Source organism: Macrobrachium rosenbergii, chromosome 8 (genome assembly GCF_040412425.1).
Source record: "Macrobrachium rosenbergii isolate ZJJX-2024 chromosome 8, ASM4041242v1, whole genome shotgun sequence".
Lineage (NCBI taxonomy): Eukaryota > Metazoa > Arthropoda > Malacostraca > Decapoda > Palaemonidae > Macrobrachium > Macrobrachium rosenbergii.
This window is the reverse complement of record NC_089748.1, coordinates 49268534-49286529: the sequence shown is the minus strand read 5'-3', so window position 1 is coordinate 49286529 and position 17996 is coordinate 49268534. Positions and strand designations below refer to the sequence as shown.

Sequence of the window (17996 nt, the reverse complement as noted above, 5' to 3'; positions counted from 1 at the left end):
ATTCCACCACGACAACGGAGTTACCGACTAAACCCAACTACGATGGGTAACGTATGAAATGTCGTAGTTTCAGTAGTAGTAGTAGTAGAAGGCAGGGTATGCCTTTGAAAAGGCTCCCTTGCTTTTTTTACTCCTCCTTTGTTTGTGTTCAAGTTTTTCGTCTCTGTAATGCCATAAATCTTTTATAAATTCTTTCCTGTTTTCAGTTTCCCCCTTCAGCAGATCTGTAAATAAAAGTATATTAGATATCAATTCCTCTTTATTTTCCCGATATGGCCGCAGCTGCTGCGCAAAACTATATATATTTCTAATATCACTAAATGATGGGCAATATATTTTCACTGGCCCAAAAAGGTATTGTATGAAAAAGTAAATCATCACCAATACAGTTACTCAAGAGATCCAAAAGAAGACTCAGAGTTGAGCTGACAAATGCTGTTTTGAGTTTTCTCTTTATTTCCTTTTCAATTTGACATACTTTGTTTTGTGTTGGTTTGATAGTATGGTATATCAATTCTGGGTGTGATCATGAATGAGTCTGCAACAAAAGCAGTCTTACAGCAAATGTGTCTGTTCCTTGCACAGTAGATGCAACAACTGTTTGCTCTGTAACTCCATGTTTCTTCAGTTGATACCAGTAATAAGCCATCAGAACAGCAACACCATTTAACAATTTGCAGGATAACCTGAAAATTGGCCACCCCACAGTCCCCATCTGAAGAACAGCTATTCATAGAGTAAAACAATTCAAGGATTTTTTTTTTTTTTGCATAGAATTGATTTTATTTTTATTAAACTTTTTGTGCAAGTAATTATAAAAAATCTCAAACATACTTGAATTTACTATACTGAATTTTATTTCTCTCAAAATATGTAGTTTTATGGTAGTTCTTGCCATTCAAAGGTAAATATGGCAAAGTTTTGGGGCAAAATAAAATTTTTGCCTATGAAAATCCTGGAAGTGCCCTCCACCATTGCATGCCCAAATCCCCCACATACTAAGTCGAGCACTGGTTGCGCAGACATCAAGGTGGGAATTAGTCTTCTTCTGGCAAACATTTAAGCTACTGCAGAGGGATGGGTTTGTAATACAGAAAAATTTGTTCTTTCCAAGAATGTTTCTCTCAGTAATTGGAACATATTCACATAATAAAGATAAGCCAATTTTTTTTAATGAAAGAGTATACTATACAACCTTTGAGCTGGTTAGGTTGCCAATGTTTTGCAACACTCTTCCCGCTGAAATGGTCCTGGAGAGCCACAAGAAAAAAAAGGATCACAATCACAAACTTAAATCAGGCATATATTTTGTTTATTGAAATGTCTTAAATAATACAATAAAGCATCTTGTTACATCAAAGGCAAATAAAATGTGCTTTCTTCTTAAAATTCTTAATACATCCTGAGCATCCTGGTAACACTTCTAATGCCTAAAATGTAAAATAAAGCTAGAATGAAAAACAATACAAGAAAAAAAGGAACCATGTGCACTTTCCAATGTCAGTAAAGATTTTTTTTCAATTATGAGAGTAATAAGTAAAACAAAAAATATTTACCATACATTACCACAATGACAAGAATCTTTTACAAGACAAATGGACACAGAAAAATAATTCAGTCATATTAAAACCTACAAAAATGATGATCATGTTATATCAATTGGTATAATGAAAACACTAACCATTCAGTCAGACCCTTTTACATAAAAAATTAATTTCTTGTGCAAACTATGTAACTTCCCTTCAGTTCATTTACACATTATGATAAAAATGCCTTTGGTATTAAAAATCTACCGTCTCAATAATAATTTCAGACATGTGACATCTACGGTACATTACTCAATATACCAAAAATACAATAAAGCACACTAAGAAAGAAAAATGACCATTTTATTAACAGTTGTTTGACTGAATAAACTTAACTAAAATTATGAGTAACTAGTAAGTTATTTGTTGACTTTCGTTAAGTACAAAATACCTGACCTGATGTTCAATTATCACAGTTTTTAAATTAAAATTTACTAAACTGGTCTTTCTTCACGAAAATTATGGACTTGCAATGCAAAACCTGACAGTCAATAAACCTCCTAGAATTTTCAGCACCACATAGCTACTTAAATCTACTGATATATGAAAACTATACTAGAATACCTAGATTTCTTTACTGCTACTCCAAAAAATGACAAACACCACTGCAGCTGAAACAAAACATACAAAAAACTGGTAAAATCCTTGGGGACAAAATGACACTTAGAACAGCAGCAATTTTAATGAATGGTACATTTACCAAGTAGTTAAACAAATCAATCAAAACACCATGATTTTCTGAAAAGTGTCACAATTTGGCAGCACTTCACACTTAATCCCAGTCTGACCATTCTCCAACTATTAAAAAAGCTTCCAAATTGTTTGGAATGAAAAATTTTCCTTCAGTTTCCTAAAGTGTACAAGTTAGTCATCTTGGGCAAGCAATGTCTTGGGTGGACGCCTAACTTCTTCCATGAGCCTCTACAGCTATTTCCAGCAGCTCAAATAAGAAATGAGAGACGATACAGTTCTATTATTTTTATAAAGTTTGGAAGCTGGTGCTTTATACCTGTGACTGGTAGATAAAATGACACCAATACGGTAAAGTTTACCCTAAGAAATCTGGACTAGGGTCGAAGGGTGGCTTCCAGGAACTTAGAATAATCCTAATTTTAGCAAAGTTTACTTATAGACTAGCCTTTAGCATACTACTTTCTTTTGAATTCTCTCTCTCTCTTTTTTAACAGACACCATGATCCTTCACTATTTTAGAACCTAGTATTGGTCTTCACAGTTGCATCAAGGGGCTGTTTGAAATTGTTGGCAACTTTTACTGGTGTAAATTATGAACATCACTGTGTTTGCATTACTAAATGGCTTCCAAGGGACTTATCAGGGACCTTGGGCTCATAGATGTATTCTCTTTTCCAATATGGTTGCCACTGGGATTGTAACAATACTGTAATGTGGCAGTCATTAACCAATAAAAATGGTTAACAGGATAAAAGACAAACATTGGGAACTGACAGGGTAGCAGACCTGACCACTGAGAATTTTTTAACAAAGACCATGATTTCAGTTCCGAGGGCGCTAAAATGCTGGGCTTAAACTATATGTCTCATGGGTGTCTACATCAACTTTGTGCTCTCAAAGAGGGGTAGAATATGATAAGAATGGAGATCAGAACTAGCACTGACTAAGAATGAAATACACTGGAATTAGTAGAAAACTGATTTCTTTCAGTCACCCACATTGCCCCATTGTTACTTTTAACTTCATTCCAATCCCATCATAGTCTTACCAGTATCAAGCGAGAAAAAAGTAGTATCTTGAACTTTTTGGGAGACTCTGGACATCTTGGATCTTATTCAGTGGGCTGAAGGCACTAACTTCAGCCTTAATTAACTGTTGTCATACATAAGCAACCCATGAGAATACCTCTGCTGTTGAGGTACAAGATAACATATTCTACAGTATCTACTGTACTTACTTATGGTGCCCCTGAGACTGCTTCTCCCCCACCCAGATCTTGCTTACTTAACATGGTCTTCCTCAAATGACTTCTAAACATCCACGGATATTCATTTCTAGATACAGTTTCATATCCTTATTGCTGATAAAAACAAGAGTTTATTGTCAAATGTAAAAAGTAACAAAATAAGCTTAAATACGGAGAAGACACGAGACATGAAACAGTACAAAACATACATTACAACAGGAGTAAATAATAAAATAATGGACATTTTAACCAAATCCACAATATAAACATTTAAACACACCAACAATCACTCGAGTGATCCTGCAAACCAATGAAGATGAAAGTGCAGGTGTAGAAATAACATTATGCAGCAAAGGCACAAATGTCTACATCTTACAGACATGAAATGTGACTTGTTAGCTTTGAATGAATCAGTGCTTCCTGCTACAAGGGTACCTCACTTACAACTCCAAAGTAAATAATTTAACCAAACCATAGTGCCAATATTCTTAACTCCCCAAGGAATGACTCATTATAACAGTAGTTACTTCAATTCTGGATGGTCAATTCCAATGCCTACTAGCAGATTTTGGAGCAAGTAAAATGAGTTTGTATTTATTCTGTAATGAAAAAGTAATAGCCTCCCTGTGGCATTCACATATTTGCAGATCACATCAACTCAATAAAAGATCTGATGGTCAGATATAAAAAATAAATTAAAAAAGGACTCTTGCCTCACCTTTGGGATATGATACATGATGGACGGACAAATATACGTGAATAAATTTATATGCCCATTTCAATAAAGACATTAAATGAAACTTCAAACTGTCCTGGTTAACGAAAGGTCTTGAAGCTTTATCTTTCTGAAGATGCTAGATATATCTAAATTTTAAAATTTGTGTTCTATTCATTGCTTATGCAATAATATAGTTCAAGATTACAAAAAAAAAAAATATTTATCATTGCAGAATTAGGATGATTAATGTATACCTTACATTACTTAATATTAATCAGACTTCTTGCTTTTTTGCCCTATCACTTAGCCCCACCAATGCTTAGGAGCTTACTGAAGCTATGCTGATATGTTTCCCTAAAACATGGACAGAATCTTTAAAAGCTCCTTTTGTCTTGATAAACAATCATGTACTAACACAAACCAGGATTTTAAGGTCTTCAAAATAAGATAAAGCTTTTCAAAATAAAACCTAATAAAAATATCCAGTGAAGAATACTGTATATATTCAAGTCCAACTTACCCGTGAAATGTCAATTATAATAACTCCTCTCCTACAACTTGATGTTCACTAATAAAGCAATCTTAAATTATACATCACATATGCTTGTATACACTGACAAATTCAAATTTAATATTATTTCCTTATATTTAACACACAATGTGGAACCAGCTCATCTCAGTGTGAAATGTTGCAAGTCTTGAACTGAATTATGTCAAATTTGTATGTAACTTTGATGTGAAAATAACTGGTCCTCTTTCACAAAAGCTTTTAAAATCTTTGGCAACAGACAGAAACTTTACCCAAAACAATTTAAGGATTGAAATTACCATTTAAAGAAGTTAAAGATTACAGTACTAAAAAGAGAATATTACTTGTTTTAATGAACTTCCTGTTTCAGATCTATAAATTATAGAAACTATATTACAATTGTTTCAATATGCAATGATTGTCAAGGTATACTGTATATCTTAAAGCTTCAACAAAATTCTTGCTTATACAATATACTACCATCAGTCTAATCGCATACTTATTTAGACCTGCATACAAACACTGAATACAATTATACCTATGTTTACATATAAACTGTATTGTTAACACAGAATATAATACAGATAGCTTTCCCCAAAATGATTTCACTCTACAAATGCACCAATTAATCAAAATAAGACACAATTAACCTTAAAAATGCAATAAATAACTTATGTTTAGATAATCGTGGGAACATATTTAAGTATGTCTAACTAGATTTTAGTAATGCATTTTGTGTCATAATTGCACCAGCAAAATATTTAGCCATGGAAAGCATGTCTAGGGTTTCCCAACTTAAACACTTATGAGAAATAGTGAACAAAATTTGAATGTAAAAGCCATGATTTTAAATTTGAGTAAAAATGATTTAAAAACTGGTAAACTTTAGTTCTGATAATACAAAAATGGCATTTGAAAAATGACAACAAAATTATTTCTGCACTATTTTTCTAGACATCTATAAAATCATGATACACCAAAACATATTTCTTTATCTCTGAAGATACTTTAGGAAGAGGGAAAATATTTTCAGTTTCACTAAATGTTGCTGTGCTTAAGCCTCATTGTTGACGAAGAGTCAATGCAGTGCTACAAGAGCTTTGGGATATCTGAAGTTAAAAAGGACTATAATAATGTACAGCTCTAACAGCAAACCTCAAATAATTATTTTGCGAAGTTACCTATTTCAGTCAAAGATAAGCAAGCAAGACAAAACCTTGTACAGGTTTATGTCAGTAAATGGCATCGCATCTGTAGCAAAACAAACGTAGTCTTCTAAGAATGACACTGATATAAGAAGTCAACTCCCTACTCATTACTAATCAAGCCTACCCTTAGCAAGGTATAGTCATCCCAAACTTACATTACACTATGTGGAACATACAGCAAGAAGCATTTCCTTAGGCAGTGAATTGAAGACCTAACTACTATACTACAGGATAATGTATTCAATCACAGTCTCATGAAGTTTTACAAACAGCGAACCATATTACATTCAACAACTTTTACAATGATGAAGTATTTTAATTTCAACTCTCAAAAAGTTCTGAATTCTAACCATCATTAGAAAGAATATAATATGAGTGCAAAGCAAATAATACTTCCCGTCCAAGCAAAAGAAAAGAAGTTTAAAAATTAATGGCCTACTGGCCAAATGTACTGCATTTAATCACAGCCTCTCCAAGTTATCCTTACTCTGCAAATCTATCATCTAGTATCACTTTCAAAGTAATCCTATCTAAAGGACTGCTCTGGTAAGAATCACATGTTATTAATACTTCATATATTTTCTATGCCTATTGCATACTTCTTCTACAATCAACTTTTCTATTTCAATTTTTTCAGCCTTTTGATGTTCCATCAGTCTAAGAAGACTGCTTGACTTTTCTGTGACAAAAGTTACCTCCTCTCGTCGAGTGTGAAGTAAATTCCCAATCACCAAGTCATGTTTGTATTTCTGAAGAGCTCCAGTGGCCTTCTCTATTAATTTCTTCTCATCAGTTTCTAATTTAAAGGACACAACAAATAAATCAGGACCCCATATTGACACCAGGGGACTCAGCATCTTTGGAACTATCTGAAGAGTCACAGTGTGGGGACCAGATGAAGACTGAATCTTATGTTCAGGAATTTTATCTGAAAAAGGGATAAAGTAAAAATTAAATCATCAAAGACCGTATTTTTTTATATTAAGTAGTAATTGATGCAGTAAGGCGAGAGAAGATGACATGAAATTAAACTGCAGTGTGACTGATGCTGCCAATATGCAGTTTTTACCAAAAGAAAAAAAAATTTTTTCAGTACAGCCCCATGATAATAAGTATGGAATGACTTACTGACTATGAAACACTTAACATTTAATTAAAAAAACTTCATCCTAAAAACTCTTAACCAAATCTGAAAGCTGAAAATTGATATAGTAACAAAAAACAAAAAAGAACTAGTTAAGGACCAGGAGACAGTAGATGCTGATATCAATACCAATAAACCATCATGACAATAAGAAAAACAAATAATGAGAGCTGAAGGTGGAAATCTTGAGATGGCAATGAAAATACTTAGCTGGCACAATGAAACAGAAGCTAAAAATTAACAAGAAACTAAGAAATAAGGCATTTAAAAAAAAATTATCACTTACAATATTAAATCACAGCTGCTATAAAAGAAACGAATTTGGAAAATGAACGAGGAATGAATGAAAAAATTCCAGAAAAGGCAATATAAAAGTCTGGGGAAGGCTGTGAACTATTCAAGACATACATAAATTGTGACTGTTAGCCACTGGGGACATGGGGCAGCCATAAGCACATGGGCCTACCTCCCAGGAGTGATAGGTCATCTTTCTTCTTCTACTGAGTAATGGATTTGGGCAATTTGGCAATGTATATAATAATATATATATATTGTATGTTTTTTCCTAGTATAACCACGTTACTTTACACCAACCTAATTGTGTAACCAGCTCAATATCCAGACACACTCTACAATAAAAGTTCCTTCCCGGCTGATTGTACATCTAGGCTCCAAAGCACCTCAGATGGCAGTTAGTCATTTCCCATGTTGTCTGAATGGTATGGGCAATTTGGCAATGTATATAATAATATATATATACTGTATATTTTTTTCCTAGTATAAACCCGTTACTTTACACCAACTTAATTGTGTAACCGGCTCAATATCCAGACACATTCTACAAGAGAAAGTCCTTCCCGGCTGACTGTACATCTAGGCTCCAAAGTACCTCAGATGGCAGTTAGTCATTCCCCATGTCTGAACTCTGCACAAGAGGAGGGGTAGGAAGGAGGGCATTTCCTGTCAAGTAAAAGGCATGTAATAAAAAAAAGAAATTTGCCTTTAAAAAATTGTATTTATTTATAACAAACCCATTACTTTATGAGAGCCTGAGTAGCTATTTGTGTGGGAATGATTCTTGCTAAATATAGGTGAACATGGGTCTCTGGAACTAGCAAACTCCTAGAAAAGAAGCTCTGTAGACCATCAAGAGCTTATGAAAAGGGCTGATAACTTGTTAAGTTAGTTATGGGAACAATTTGGGCTGGTCAAACAAAACTGATGCTACTTTTACGTCATCAACAAAGCACAGAGGCCAATATCCCAAAATTCTATGCAGTGAGGAAAGGATTATGTACAATATTATAATGACGAGGAAGCTGATTCTGAAACAGCAGTCTCATTTTGCTTTCTTTGCCACAAAACTACATCAGCCGATCTTAAAGAAGTATTAACAGGTGGCTGATCATTTGCAGCAACAGTAATTCTAGTGCTTGTGGAAGACATGGCATGATTCCTCTTATAAAAGAGTTAAAGGAAGAAAGCATGCGTCAAGCATCAGCAACCACAACAGCCATGTCTGTGTGAGGTGCCACTGCTCCCACTATGGCCAATGAACTTCTACTGTATTATACTACAATCTGAGTGCTGACGCAAAATTAGCAAAAAAATTCTTAATACTGAACACATGAACAGAAGGCCAGTTTAAATACAGAAAAGATGACTTACAGTATGCCCAAAGGACTTCGATTATATATAACTGAAGTAAAACCTTCTCCTAAATAACGAAATAAAGATTAATAAAGGATGGAACATAAAAGAGCAAAAACCAAATGAGGAAAAAGAGACCTGATCAAGGTCTGGGTAGCAAAGTCACCAGGTCTGTATGCACCAGACAACACAACTGGAATGACTATATTCTACCAGTACACTGTACAAGGATTTGGGAGCCTGAATGTGAAGATTTTAAGCTGGATTTTTCCTATTTTCGGCATTCAGGAAGAGGGAGCTAACACACTTTATGGAAGTTGCAAAGCGATGGGGTTTTAGCAACAAAACAATTAATAATGAACTTTTGTTAACTACCACATTTTCACATTTTCCCTAAAAGACAATAAATGCAAAGTAAAATAATTTAAATACAGAGAAAGAGTTCAAAATATTCTGTACATTGAAGTGTTCCTTTACCTCCCTGATTAAAGTGAAGCTGTAACTGCAGGATTCACTATCAGAGGGTTTAATGAGTGTTTTTTTTTTTCACAATTTTCATACCCAGTTAACAAGTAGTAGCCATGTAAATAGTACAACTCTATTTGCTTTAGTTAAAGGGAAAAATATATGTTTTATATATGGTTGAAACTCTAATTACAGTACTTTTAAACTAACATTGTTAACACCAGCTATCAAGAATTATTTTAAATACAGTCTACAACAAAACTATATATACTACAAATGCAAGTAAATATATTTGCTACAGATTAAGCAAGTTCTAAGGCTGTCTCCGGTCCACACTGAAGGACACTCTTACATAAAAGGCTGCAGTTTTTATTTACGTAGGAACAAATGCTTGTTCCAGCTTTAAATTAACAACAAAAACATCATTACAACTCATGGTTCCTACCTTGTGGAATGTAGAAATCTGATACAGCAGCAGCAAGGTACAACAAAGCTTTTGGAGCATGTTGCTGAAGACACTGAGTGGCAGAGCGAAGAAGCCAAAGATAGTCAGAGAGAGACGTGAATGTCAGCCACAACAGCCTACCTTCTGCTTTTACCATTTGATAGTTTTGCCAAATGGGACGGATCTACAGAAGAAGAAAATATATGAGTCATTCTTGCTGATCTACAAAATCCTTACATGCTAAAGTATTTACCAAAATGCATGAACATAAAAGCCAGAACTCCAATTCCTGTCCCAAAGCTGTGCAAAACTCGTTTGAATAGCTAACACTAGTAACAGTCAGTAGTGTTTATTTACCATGGGAAATTGTAATTTAAAAAAAAATTAATTTTTATTACAAACCAATTACTATACTTTTAAATAGTCTAACTGCGAAATGTAATGCCTCTTCTGTAGAACTGTTTGAACTTATCTGATAGCACTAGTTCCCCTTGCTATTGATCCCTCACAATGAACATGCCTGTCAACTATCATACTTACAACAAACTACCCTATACAATAATAATGATTTTATATAAATGATTTGAATCCACAGGTTTTGTTGCCTGCAAGGGGGATCTTAGAACCAAATCCCAAGCATGTTACTTTAAAGACTGCAATAAAATAAAAATTAATAAGACTGAAAATGGTCTGCAAAAATTTAGTGATTTACCATGGATGAGATTTGCCATGACCAAGGAACCTAAAGGAATTAGTTCCAGAGTGTATCATTTCATGATCCACCTTATTATACGTGAAAAAATGTAACTACAGTAATTAGTTTTCCTTTTGAATTCTGTCCATCTAGTTCATCAAATAAACCTTAAATTGTCATTTTTACTAAAGCCACTTTCACACACTAAGATGACAATAATACAGCATGTAATTTCCTGATGCAACTGCTTTACCTGAGCTGAGTGAGCTGGTGACAGCTGTAAAAGGCCCCCAGGGCCCTCCTGCAGGGCATCTAGAACACGTGAATTGAGATGGCGAAAGAAGGGCCTGATGGACTCATCTCTATGAAGAAAAATGACAGCGTAGCCATGATTTAAGAAGTATTCAGTGGATGCTGCTCCACGAGTCCCAGCGCTAAAGTTATCTACAAACCTGTAAGTAAAGCACATATTTGATGCTGTTTTGATAGGAAATGTTTATAGAATATATGTTACGATAGGAAATCCTCAGTAATTTATTTAGAAAAGTTGTTTAAATCTTGCTTAAACTCAGTCTCCTAGTGAAAACAAGCTTTATTCTTGCCCTCCTCTTCTCCTAATTATAGCCTTTTCTGAAAATTCAATCAACTGAATCTTTCCAGTGTTCTCCTTCTCTGTTCCTTCATATAAGTTGCCAGAATCATCTTGTTTACAAGAATTCTATTTCATACTGGTTTCCACTAGTTATTTCACTGGTGAATTTGGACGTTCTGGAGACAAAATGGTATTTTACTACTAACAAGTATGGGCACTGACTTCAAGGGAATTTCTTCATGACCTATATACTTCTTTAATATTTGCCAAAATTATGAGACTCAGTGGTTTAAAAAATTCTAATAAAAAAGGTATGGGTACATAAAACAGCGCACACAGCATTCACGTCCTTTTGAGCTTCAGAATAACTGGGAATGCTGTAGGCATGCGAGTTCCCTTACAAAAGGATTATCCAAAAAGGGAGAAGACCTAATGGCCTCTATTCTTTAAGGAATAATTCCATCCTATCACTGTCATGCAAGGAGCAATATTTATAAGGACATCAAATTTATTCATGTATGAACACATATATCATTTAATTATAAAGTAGGAAAATGGTGAAAAATGAATAAGCAGGAATGGTGATACAGCAAATGGAGAATACATAGAAATGAGTGCACCAACGCATTCATGCACTGTTCAGCGAGCTGAGCTTAGCAATGTTATTACAGCAAATGAAATATACAGTAAATACAATACGAGGGCTTCACTTGGCCACAAAATACTCTTGGTTACGTGTTTCAAAGCTAGCTACATGAAAGAGTATAAAACTATACACAGTTTGTTCATTACATAAACATACACTGCAGCATTAAATGATGAAATAATGAAATTAAAAAATAAACTGATACTGTATACTTCTTCATAAAACAAAGAAGGGAAAACACCTCACTGGAATCAAATCAAATGTACCAGTTTATGATTACCATTTGCACAACTATATATATATTAATTGCTAAATCAGCAGACTAACCAATTCACAAAACATACCTAACTGTATTTCTTTCCAATGGAACAGTTGTGCCACCAGACGTCACTAAGGCTATATTTCTCTTTTCGTTAACATGCTTTTGACAAAAGGCTTTCATCTCTTCGCAAGCTACAGCATGATGAGCAGGTGCTGGATGTTCAGCAAAATATTTCTCCCAGTCATCCATGGCAGTCCTGCATCAGAGAAAAATTAAACAGATGTGAATAAAGTGTGAAGGTGAATATCTTATGAATACCTTTAGAAACAGCAAAATCTGTGAGTAAAGTGTAAAAATAAATAGAAACATCGAAAACTATTCATGAAATATATTGCCTTCCTTCAATGAGAACCATACAAACAAGAAATATAGGTAAAAGGCTATTAACTTCAATCTTGTATCATAAGTAATGGTTTCTCCCTAGCATATGCCCCAGTACAGTAGAAGTATGAGGTAGAAGTCTACGAAATAAATTAAATAAATTACAATACTAATATTCAGTTTTTTCTTTATATAATCTCAACAAAAAATTGTTAATACTTTACTGTACAACATCCATACTGTCCACTAATGTAAATATATAAAATCTAACTGGGTATGAAACACTATTATAATCCCAAAGTAGGGGCTGCTATGTCTATATCTCTGAACTAATCAGAAACAACAGGCATACAGTATGTGAAACCTACAAAACTCTCACACAAAAACAAAAAGCTTTACAAGAATTATCTTATAAAATTTATGCTATACAGCAGCACATCTGCACTGCTACATAAATACCAAAAAATGCCTACATGAGAAACAACTCGACTTCAGAGAACCCTCCAAATTCATGAGTTTCAGATTTGCTGATCAGATTATTTGAATTTTTCATTAATAATAGAATGGATTACTTTTTGTATTTTGTGGCTATCTTTGTAAATCTTCTATGATGGGCATAGGCTAGAATGTAATCAATCAAATCAATCATTTCCTCTGGTACCCACAGGGATGCGCAGGGCCTCGATGAACTCACACCACCACATTCTGTTACGGGCTAACTCCACAAGATCTCCCCAACAATCGTCTCCTGCTTCCTGCCTCATTGTCCTTAACCACGTCTCCTTTGGCCTACCTCTACCTCTTCTACCACGGGCAACCCACCCTGGTGCAACTCGTACTATTCCCTGTCTTCTATAAACATGGCATAGCCACTTCCAGGGTGAGAATCTAGCATACTCATCAACTGGCTGCACCTTTGTTACTTCTCTAATTCTGTTATTTGATATCCTATCCCTCCAATTAATTCCTAATATTCTTCTGAGCACCTGATTTTCAAATGCTAAGATTATAGAAATGTAAGGAAAACTAAAAATGTCTGGTAGTCTACAAATGTGTAAACTTCACATACATATTTGCAATTTTATTATAAAAAATATTAATGAATCTATCGCATTTCAAAAAGTAAAAAGGTTACACAAAAAATGTACAAACCACAGACAGTCTTGTCCCAATTCAAGAAAATGTAAACAAAGGTAAAGACAAAGTATGAATTTACAAGTACCAAAAACCTACTTTAAATTATGTACAGTATTGCAATTCACCCACTTTTAAAAATAATTTGTATTTTTTCCTAAATACTGTATAAAAACCAGAACCTTTTATGAAGGAGCACTCCCAACATGATTGTTACAACTCATATAAAGTCATTAACTGGTGGCAAGTAGTCGAGTGACAGAGCACTACCCACTCAACTGTTATTAGCCAATCATTTTCTTCTTCAACAATTAACCACCGTTCTCAAGGAATTTATTTCTGGTGATGATAGAAATTCATTTCTCGCTATAATGGTTCGATTCCACAATAAGTCTAGGTCCCGTTGTTAGGTAACCAATTGGTTTCTTAGCCACGTAAAGTAAGTCTAAATCCTTCTGGCCAGCCCTAGAGAGCTGTTAATCAGCTCAGTGGTCTGTTAAACTATGTATACTTTTTTTGTATTATGGTTTTGAAAGGATCCTCCATAAGTTCTAGGACACTGGAAGGTGATAGGTGCTTGTAACAAATGTACTATTCACTAGCGCTTATGAAAGCTTTTTTTACTTTTACATCATGTAATAATTACCTAACATTTTAAACCAATTAATAATTACTGACATTTTCAACCAATTAAAACTTCATATATTCTTATGGTAAAGTAACTAGATTTTTCTGACTCCCCATGTTTTCAATGCCAGATATATTCAATTTAACAAAAACTGCCTTGCATGTAAGAATTACTGATGGTGAAGGCAGTTACTTCATCACCTTTACATGCAAAATCCAGACAAAAACAAATAATTCTATCCACCTGAAAATGCCATTGTCCATTCCACTGACTATGCCAAGGAAGTGAGACATGATGTACCTACCAGCCTTAAGATACGGAATATGCAACATGCAATGCTAAATGGTAGACAGGGGTTAACCCCTTCGTATTTCTAAATAATAGCTCCACACGGACTGTATGGAATGGTTCCTCGAATACGTAAGTCATTAGGAAGCCTTATGTTCAAGCAGGGATTGGCTATGGAGATCTACCATATTATAAAAGGTATCACGCTAACCTAACGTACCCTAACCTAACCTAGTAGGTCATGTTCATTAGTTGGGGGCTTCGCCTCCTGGACGCCCCCGTAGCGGACACCATTTTTACCAAAAGTTCCCCTATAACTGTGTATGCCCGATAGCATTCCAGGATGGCCAGCATACAAAAACATGATTAGTTCTGAGGTTAATTACAGTCGACCGACAAAAAATAACGGCAAATTCTTGATAAGCAACCAAAATACAGTACGAAAGGTCAATTTTAAAGGAAATACCCGACACGAAGCTAATACTTAGTTCTACCAACCCCTTGACAGTTAGGACCCACTTTGCAAAGTCAGCTTCCGATGAATTTCAGAATTTCACTTTCAAGACTTAGGCTACGGTGCTCTCGGTCAGTTCAGGATAGGGGGAGTTTACGCAGCCTGCCTGGGGTAAAGACACTGCACCCTAGGTTAGGGTAGATTTGGAAAGTTATGGTTAAGGTGTAGCCCCTTACGGTATTCTACATCAGGTTAGGCGGCGAGGGGGGGTGGCTCCCCATTATGACCCTCGACCCCGGCCTAGGATGCATCCATGTGGGTCTCCACAAAATAGCGATAGCCTAGCCTACACAGCCGGCTGGGGAAAAGAAACACTGGTGGTTTACACCAAAGTAAAAAGTCACATACGCAGAGACCGAGATAAACCTTCGGAAAAATATATGGTTTGTGTAAATACCGAGAAATACAAGTAGGTTTACCGTAGCCTTTACCTCTTGGCCGTTTTGGGTAGGGCCGCCTTTATGTTAACACCGAGCTCAAATTTGCAATTAAACTTGGCATACCTTTATATAAATACTACGCAGTACTAATGGTGATTTGCAGTAAAAATACTTCTGACATAACTAGGTTATAACCTTAAGAAATTGCGGCTTTATCCAGCGAAAGACTTGTGAATCACTCCAGCAAAATCCCATTACAACCCCACCCGGCAAACTGTCCAAATAAGCACGTAACCTGTCCAAATAATTTCATAACTAAACTTTTTATGAAGCATAAGTACTTGTGAATAACGACAATCGAATTTTGCTTTGATAGCGGTAACGACACACTATCAATTTCTAACAATAAAAGAATATAAATCCTATCATCGATCGAATTTCATTGCTTACTTGTTTGACGAACCATTACTGTTTACATTTCAACGAGCCTAAAACTAATATTCATCTTGGCTTAAAATAGGAATTGTTCGTAAAATAATAGATAATATGACGAAAGAAAATAAATATAGTATTTTTTTGAACTTAAATTATTTAATTCAAAAGTCTAACGTAATTTTTTTGGTGAATGAGAGATGCTGTAAAACATTTGAGGAGCTCGAGAGGAATGGAACAGAACTGACCATATTGATTCTCAACGATTGGAATAAACTGTGATTTAACAAGTATTGATTAGACGGAAATGAAAAAGTTGAAATAAAATAAAGATATGACTGAATGTTCGAGCTTCAGCGTCTGAGATATTATTTAGGTATTTAATTCAGTAAAAGATTTTGGGGGATACCTCGGAGCTTTTGAAAAATGTGTCCAAAGATTGTTTCAAGAAGATATAAAATCATTTGTAGTTAATAACTGTTTCACCAGCGATAAACAAGATTAGTGATTCTTACAGAAAATATGAATAACAGGAATTGCCTTTGAGGTGTGGCCCTGCAGAGCGTCCTTTTTTGACGGAATGGGGAGTTGGGGACGCGAATGAGCCATATCGGCCTTGATAACCAATGACCAGTTCTTGAAATTCTATTGATAAGAATCGGAGTTTAAGAGCTAAGTTCAGTATGTGAATCAGCCAACTTTAGGCTAGCTACCTTGTTGTCTCAGGGAACACATCAAATTTAAACAGAACTAATACTTAACATGTATGAAAATATAATGAAATGAAAAATAAAGCGGGCAGTGTCTGGTGTAAATGTGGAAAATCCAAAGACAAATTGTGAGGGGTCTCCCAGCAACCACTTAGAAATCACAGTGCATGGGCTGAGGTGAGTCTAAAAGACATATTCCTATGCACGATGTCGTATTAAAGCAAATTTAATAATTACCTAGTGATCTTAAAAAAAAGGATGGGGGCAATGTCCTTTGTGTCCTGGACCAATTTACTTTTATCTTGATATAAAGATTTCTATTTTCTCTTCTCCCTAGGTTTAGATATCGTTAATGCCGTTAGGCAATAGATATCAGATGTGTGCTGAAACAAATATCGCCTAGTTTAAGATAATTATATATATATATATATATATATATATATATATATATATATATATATATATATATATATATATATATATATATATATATGTTTGTCATGTTTGATGTCTCTTGCATACTATTGTCTTTTAGTTAGATCTTGTTTTAAGTGACTTCGTTAATCATGCAATTGTATCTGATATTATTACTGATGTGAAGTACACCATTTCTGCAATACTAAGCTCACAACATTTAGAATACCGGTATCTAATTTCTCTTTTCATGTTTTAGTAGAAGAAGTGATTCAGAAAATGAATGAAGATTAAACACATGCATATATATATATATATATATATATATATATATATATATATATATATATATATATATATATATATAAAATATTCTTTGTGATAATGTTAGTAACTAGATCTACTAAGAGCATACTGTGTGAATTGTCTTGTGGATGTTTCTAATCGGGTGAATAAAACGCGTAATCAGTAAGGACTGATCAACTTTGCTCAGTAGTGAGTCTAAAGAGCGAAAAAAGATGCAAAGAGGACAAATGGCGAAGGTTAAAGACTGAAACTACGTGAGAAGATTATAACATAGTAAAAAAAACTGTTATTGTTAATATCATAACAAATAATCCGAGAGTCCTTGATGGCACATAACTCATGGTCTAAGAAAGACAAAGGCATACTTGGAATTGTTAAGGAAAAAAGGCTCCCCGAAGGTTTCAGTGATCTAGAAATGGCTGATAACTTTCCTAAATTTTTTTAAGGGGAAAGTTGACAATATAAGTGTCACTTTTGCTGAACCTGATACCAATGAAAGAATGCTATAACGGCTACTGGCCATCATACGAATTGCGCTTTTGTTTAAAAAAAAATCTTGACTTGCGTTCTACATAAAATGATTTTGTGATTGCGTCATAAACAGCATGGAATACAGCAATTCTATCATAATATATCTAAGACACAAAATAGGAAGTTGCAAAGAATATTAAGCAGAGCGGCAAGATTAATACAAGGGGTTCCAGCTTGGGGCAGGATTATCCCGGTATTGTTTGACTTGCATTTAGTCCTTGCTAGAGCTAGGAAATTTTTAAAAATATGGGTGATGACTCATGAAGCTTTCAAGGCTGATCTCCAAAATATCTGAGACTTGTTGTGCATGACATAGACAACAGATGGATTCAACACAAGATAAGTTACAGATGGTTTCAAACTGTTAGAGGCAGAAGGAAACCAGTCGGACACTCCAGTG

General features: G+C 34.6%; 1 protein-coding gene across 5 annotated transcripts; it reads right to left on the bottom strand.

Annotated features, from left to right (window-relative positions):
- Positions 1 to 1295: 1295 nt before the first annotated feature.
- Positions 1296 to 16171, bottom strand: Ppcs (phosphopantothenoylcysteine synthetase). 5 transcript variants are annotated; one of them, XM_067107779.1, is made up of 5 exons: positions 16151 to 16171; positions 11961 to 12134; positions 10632 to 10830; positions 9685 to 9868; positions 1296 to 6908 (listed from the first exon to the last, which is right to left on the bottom strand). In XM_067107779.1, the coding sequence occupies exons 2-5, from the start codon at positions 12125 to 12127 to the stop codon at positions 6544 to 6546; spliced, it is 915 nt and encodes a 304-aa protein (XP_066963880.1). In that variant the 5' UTR covers positions 12128 to 12134; positions 16151 to 16171; the 3' UTR covers positions 1296 to 6543. The 5 variants fall into 5 exon arrangements, with proteins under 5 accessions (XP_066963880.1, XP_066963879.1, XP_066963876.1 ...); XM_067107778.1 differs by lacking the exon at positions 16151 to 16171 and adding an exon at positions 15654 to 15679; XM_067107775.1 differs by lacking the exon at positions 16151 to 16171 and adding an exon at positions 15399 to 15536.
- Between the last annotated feature and the right edge of the window lie 1825 nt (positions 16172 to 17996).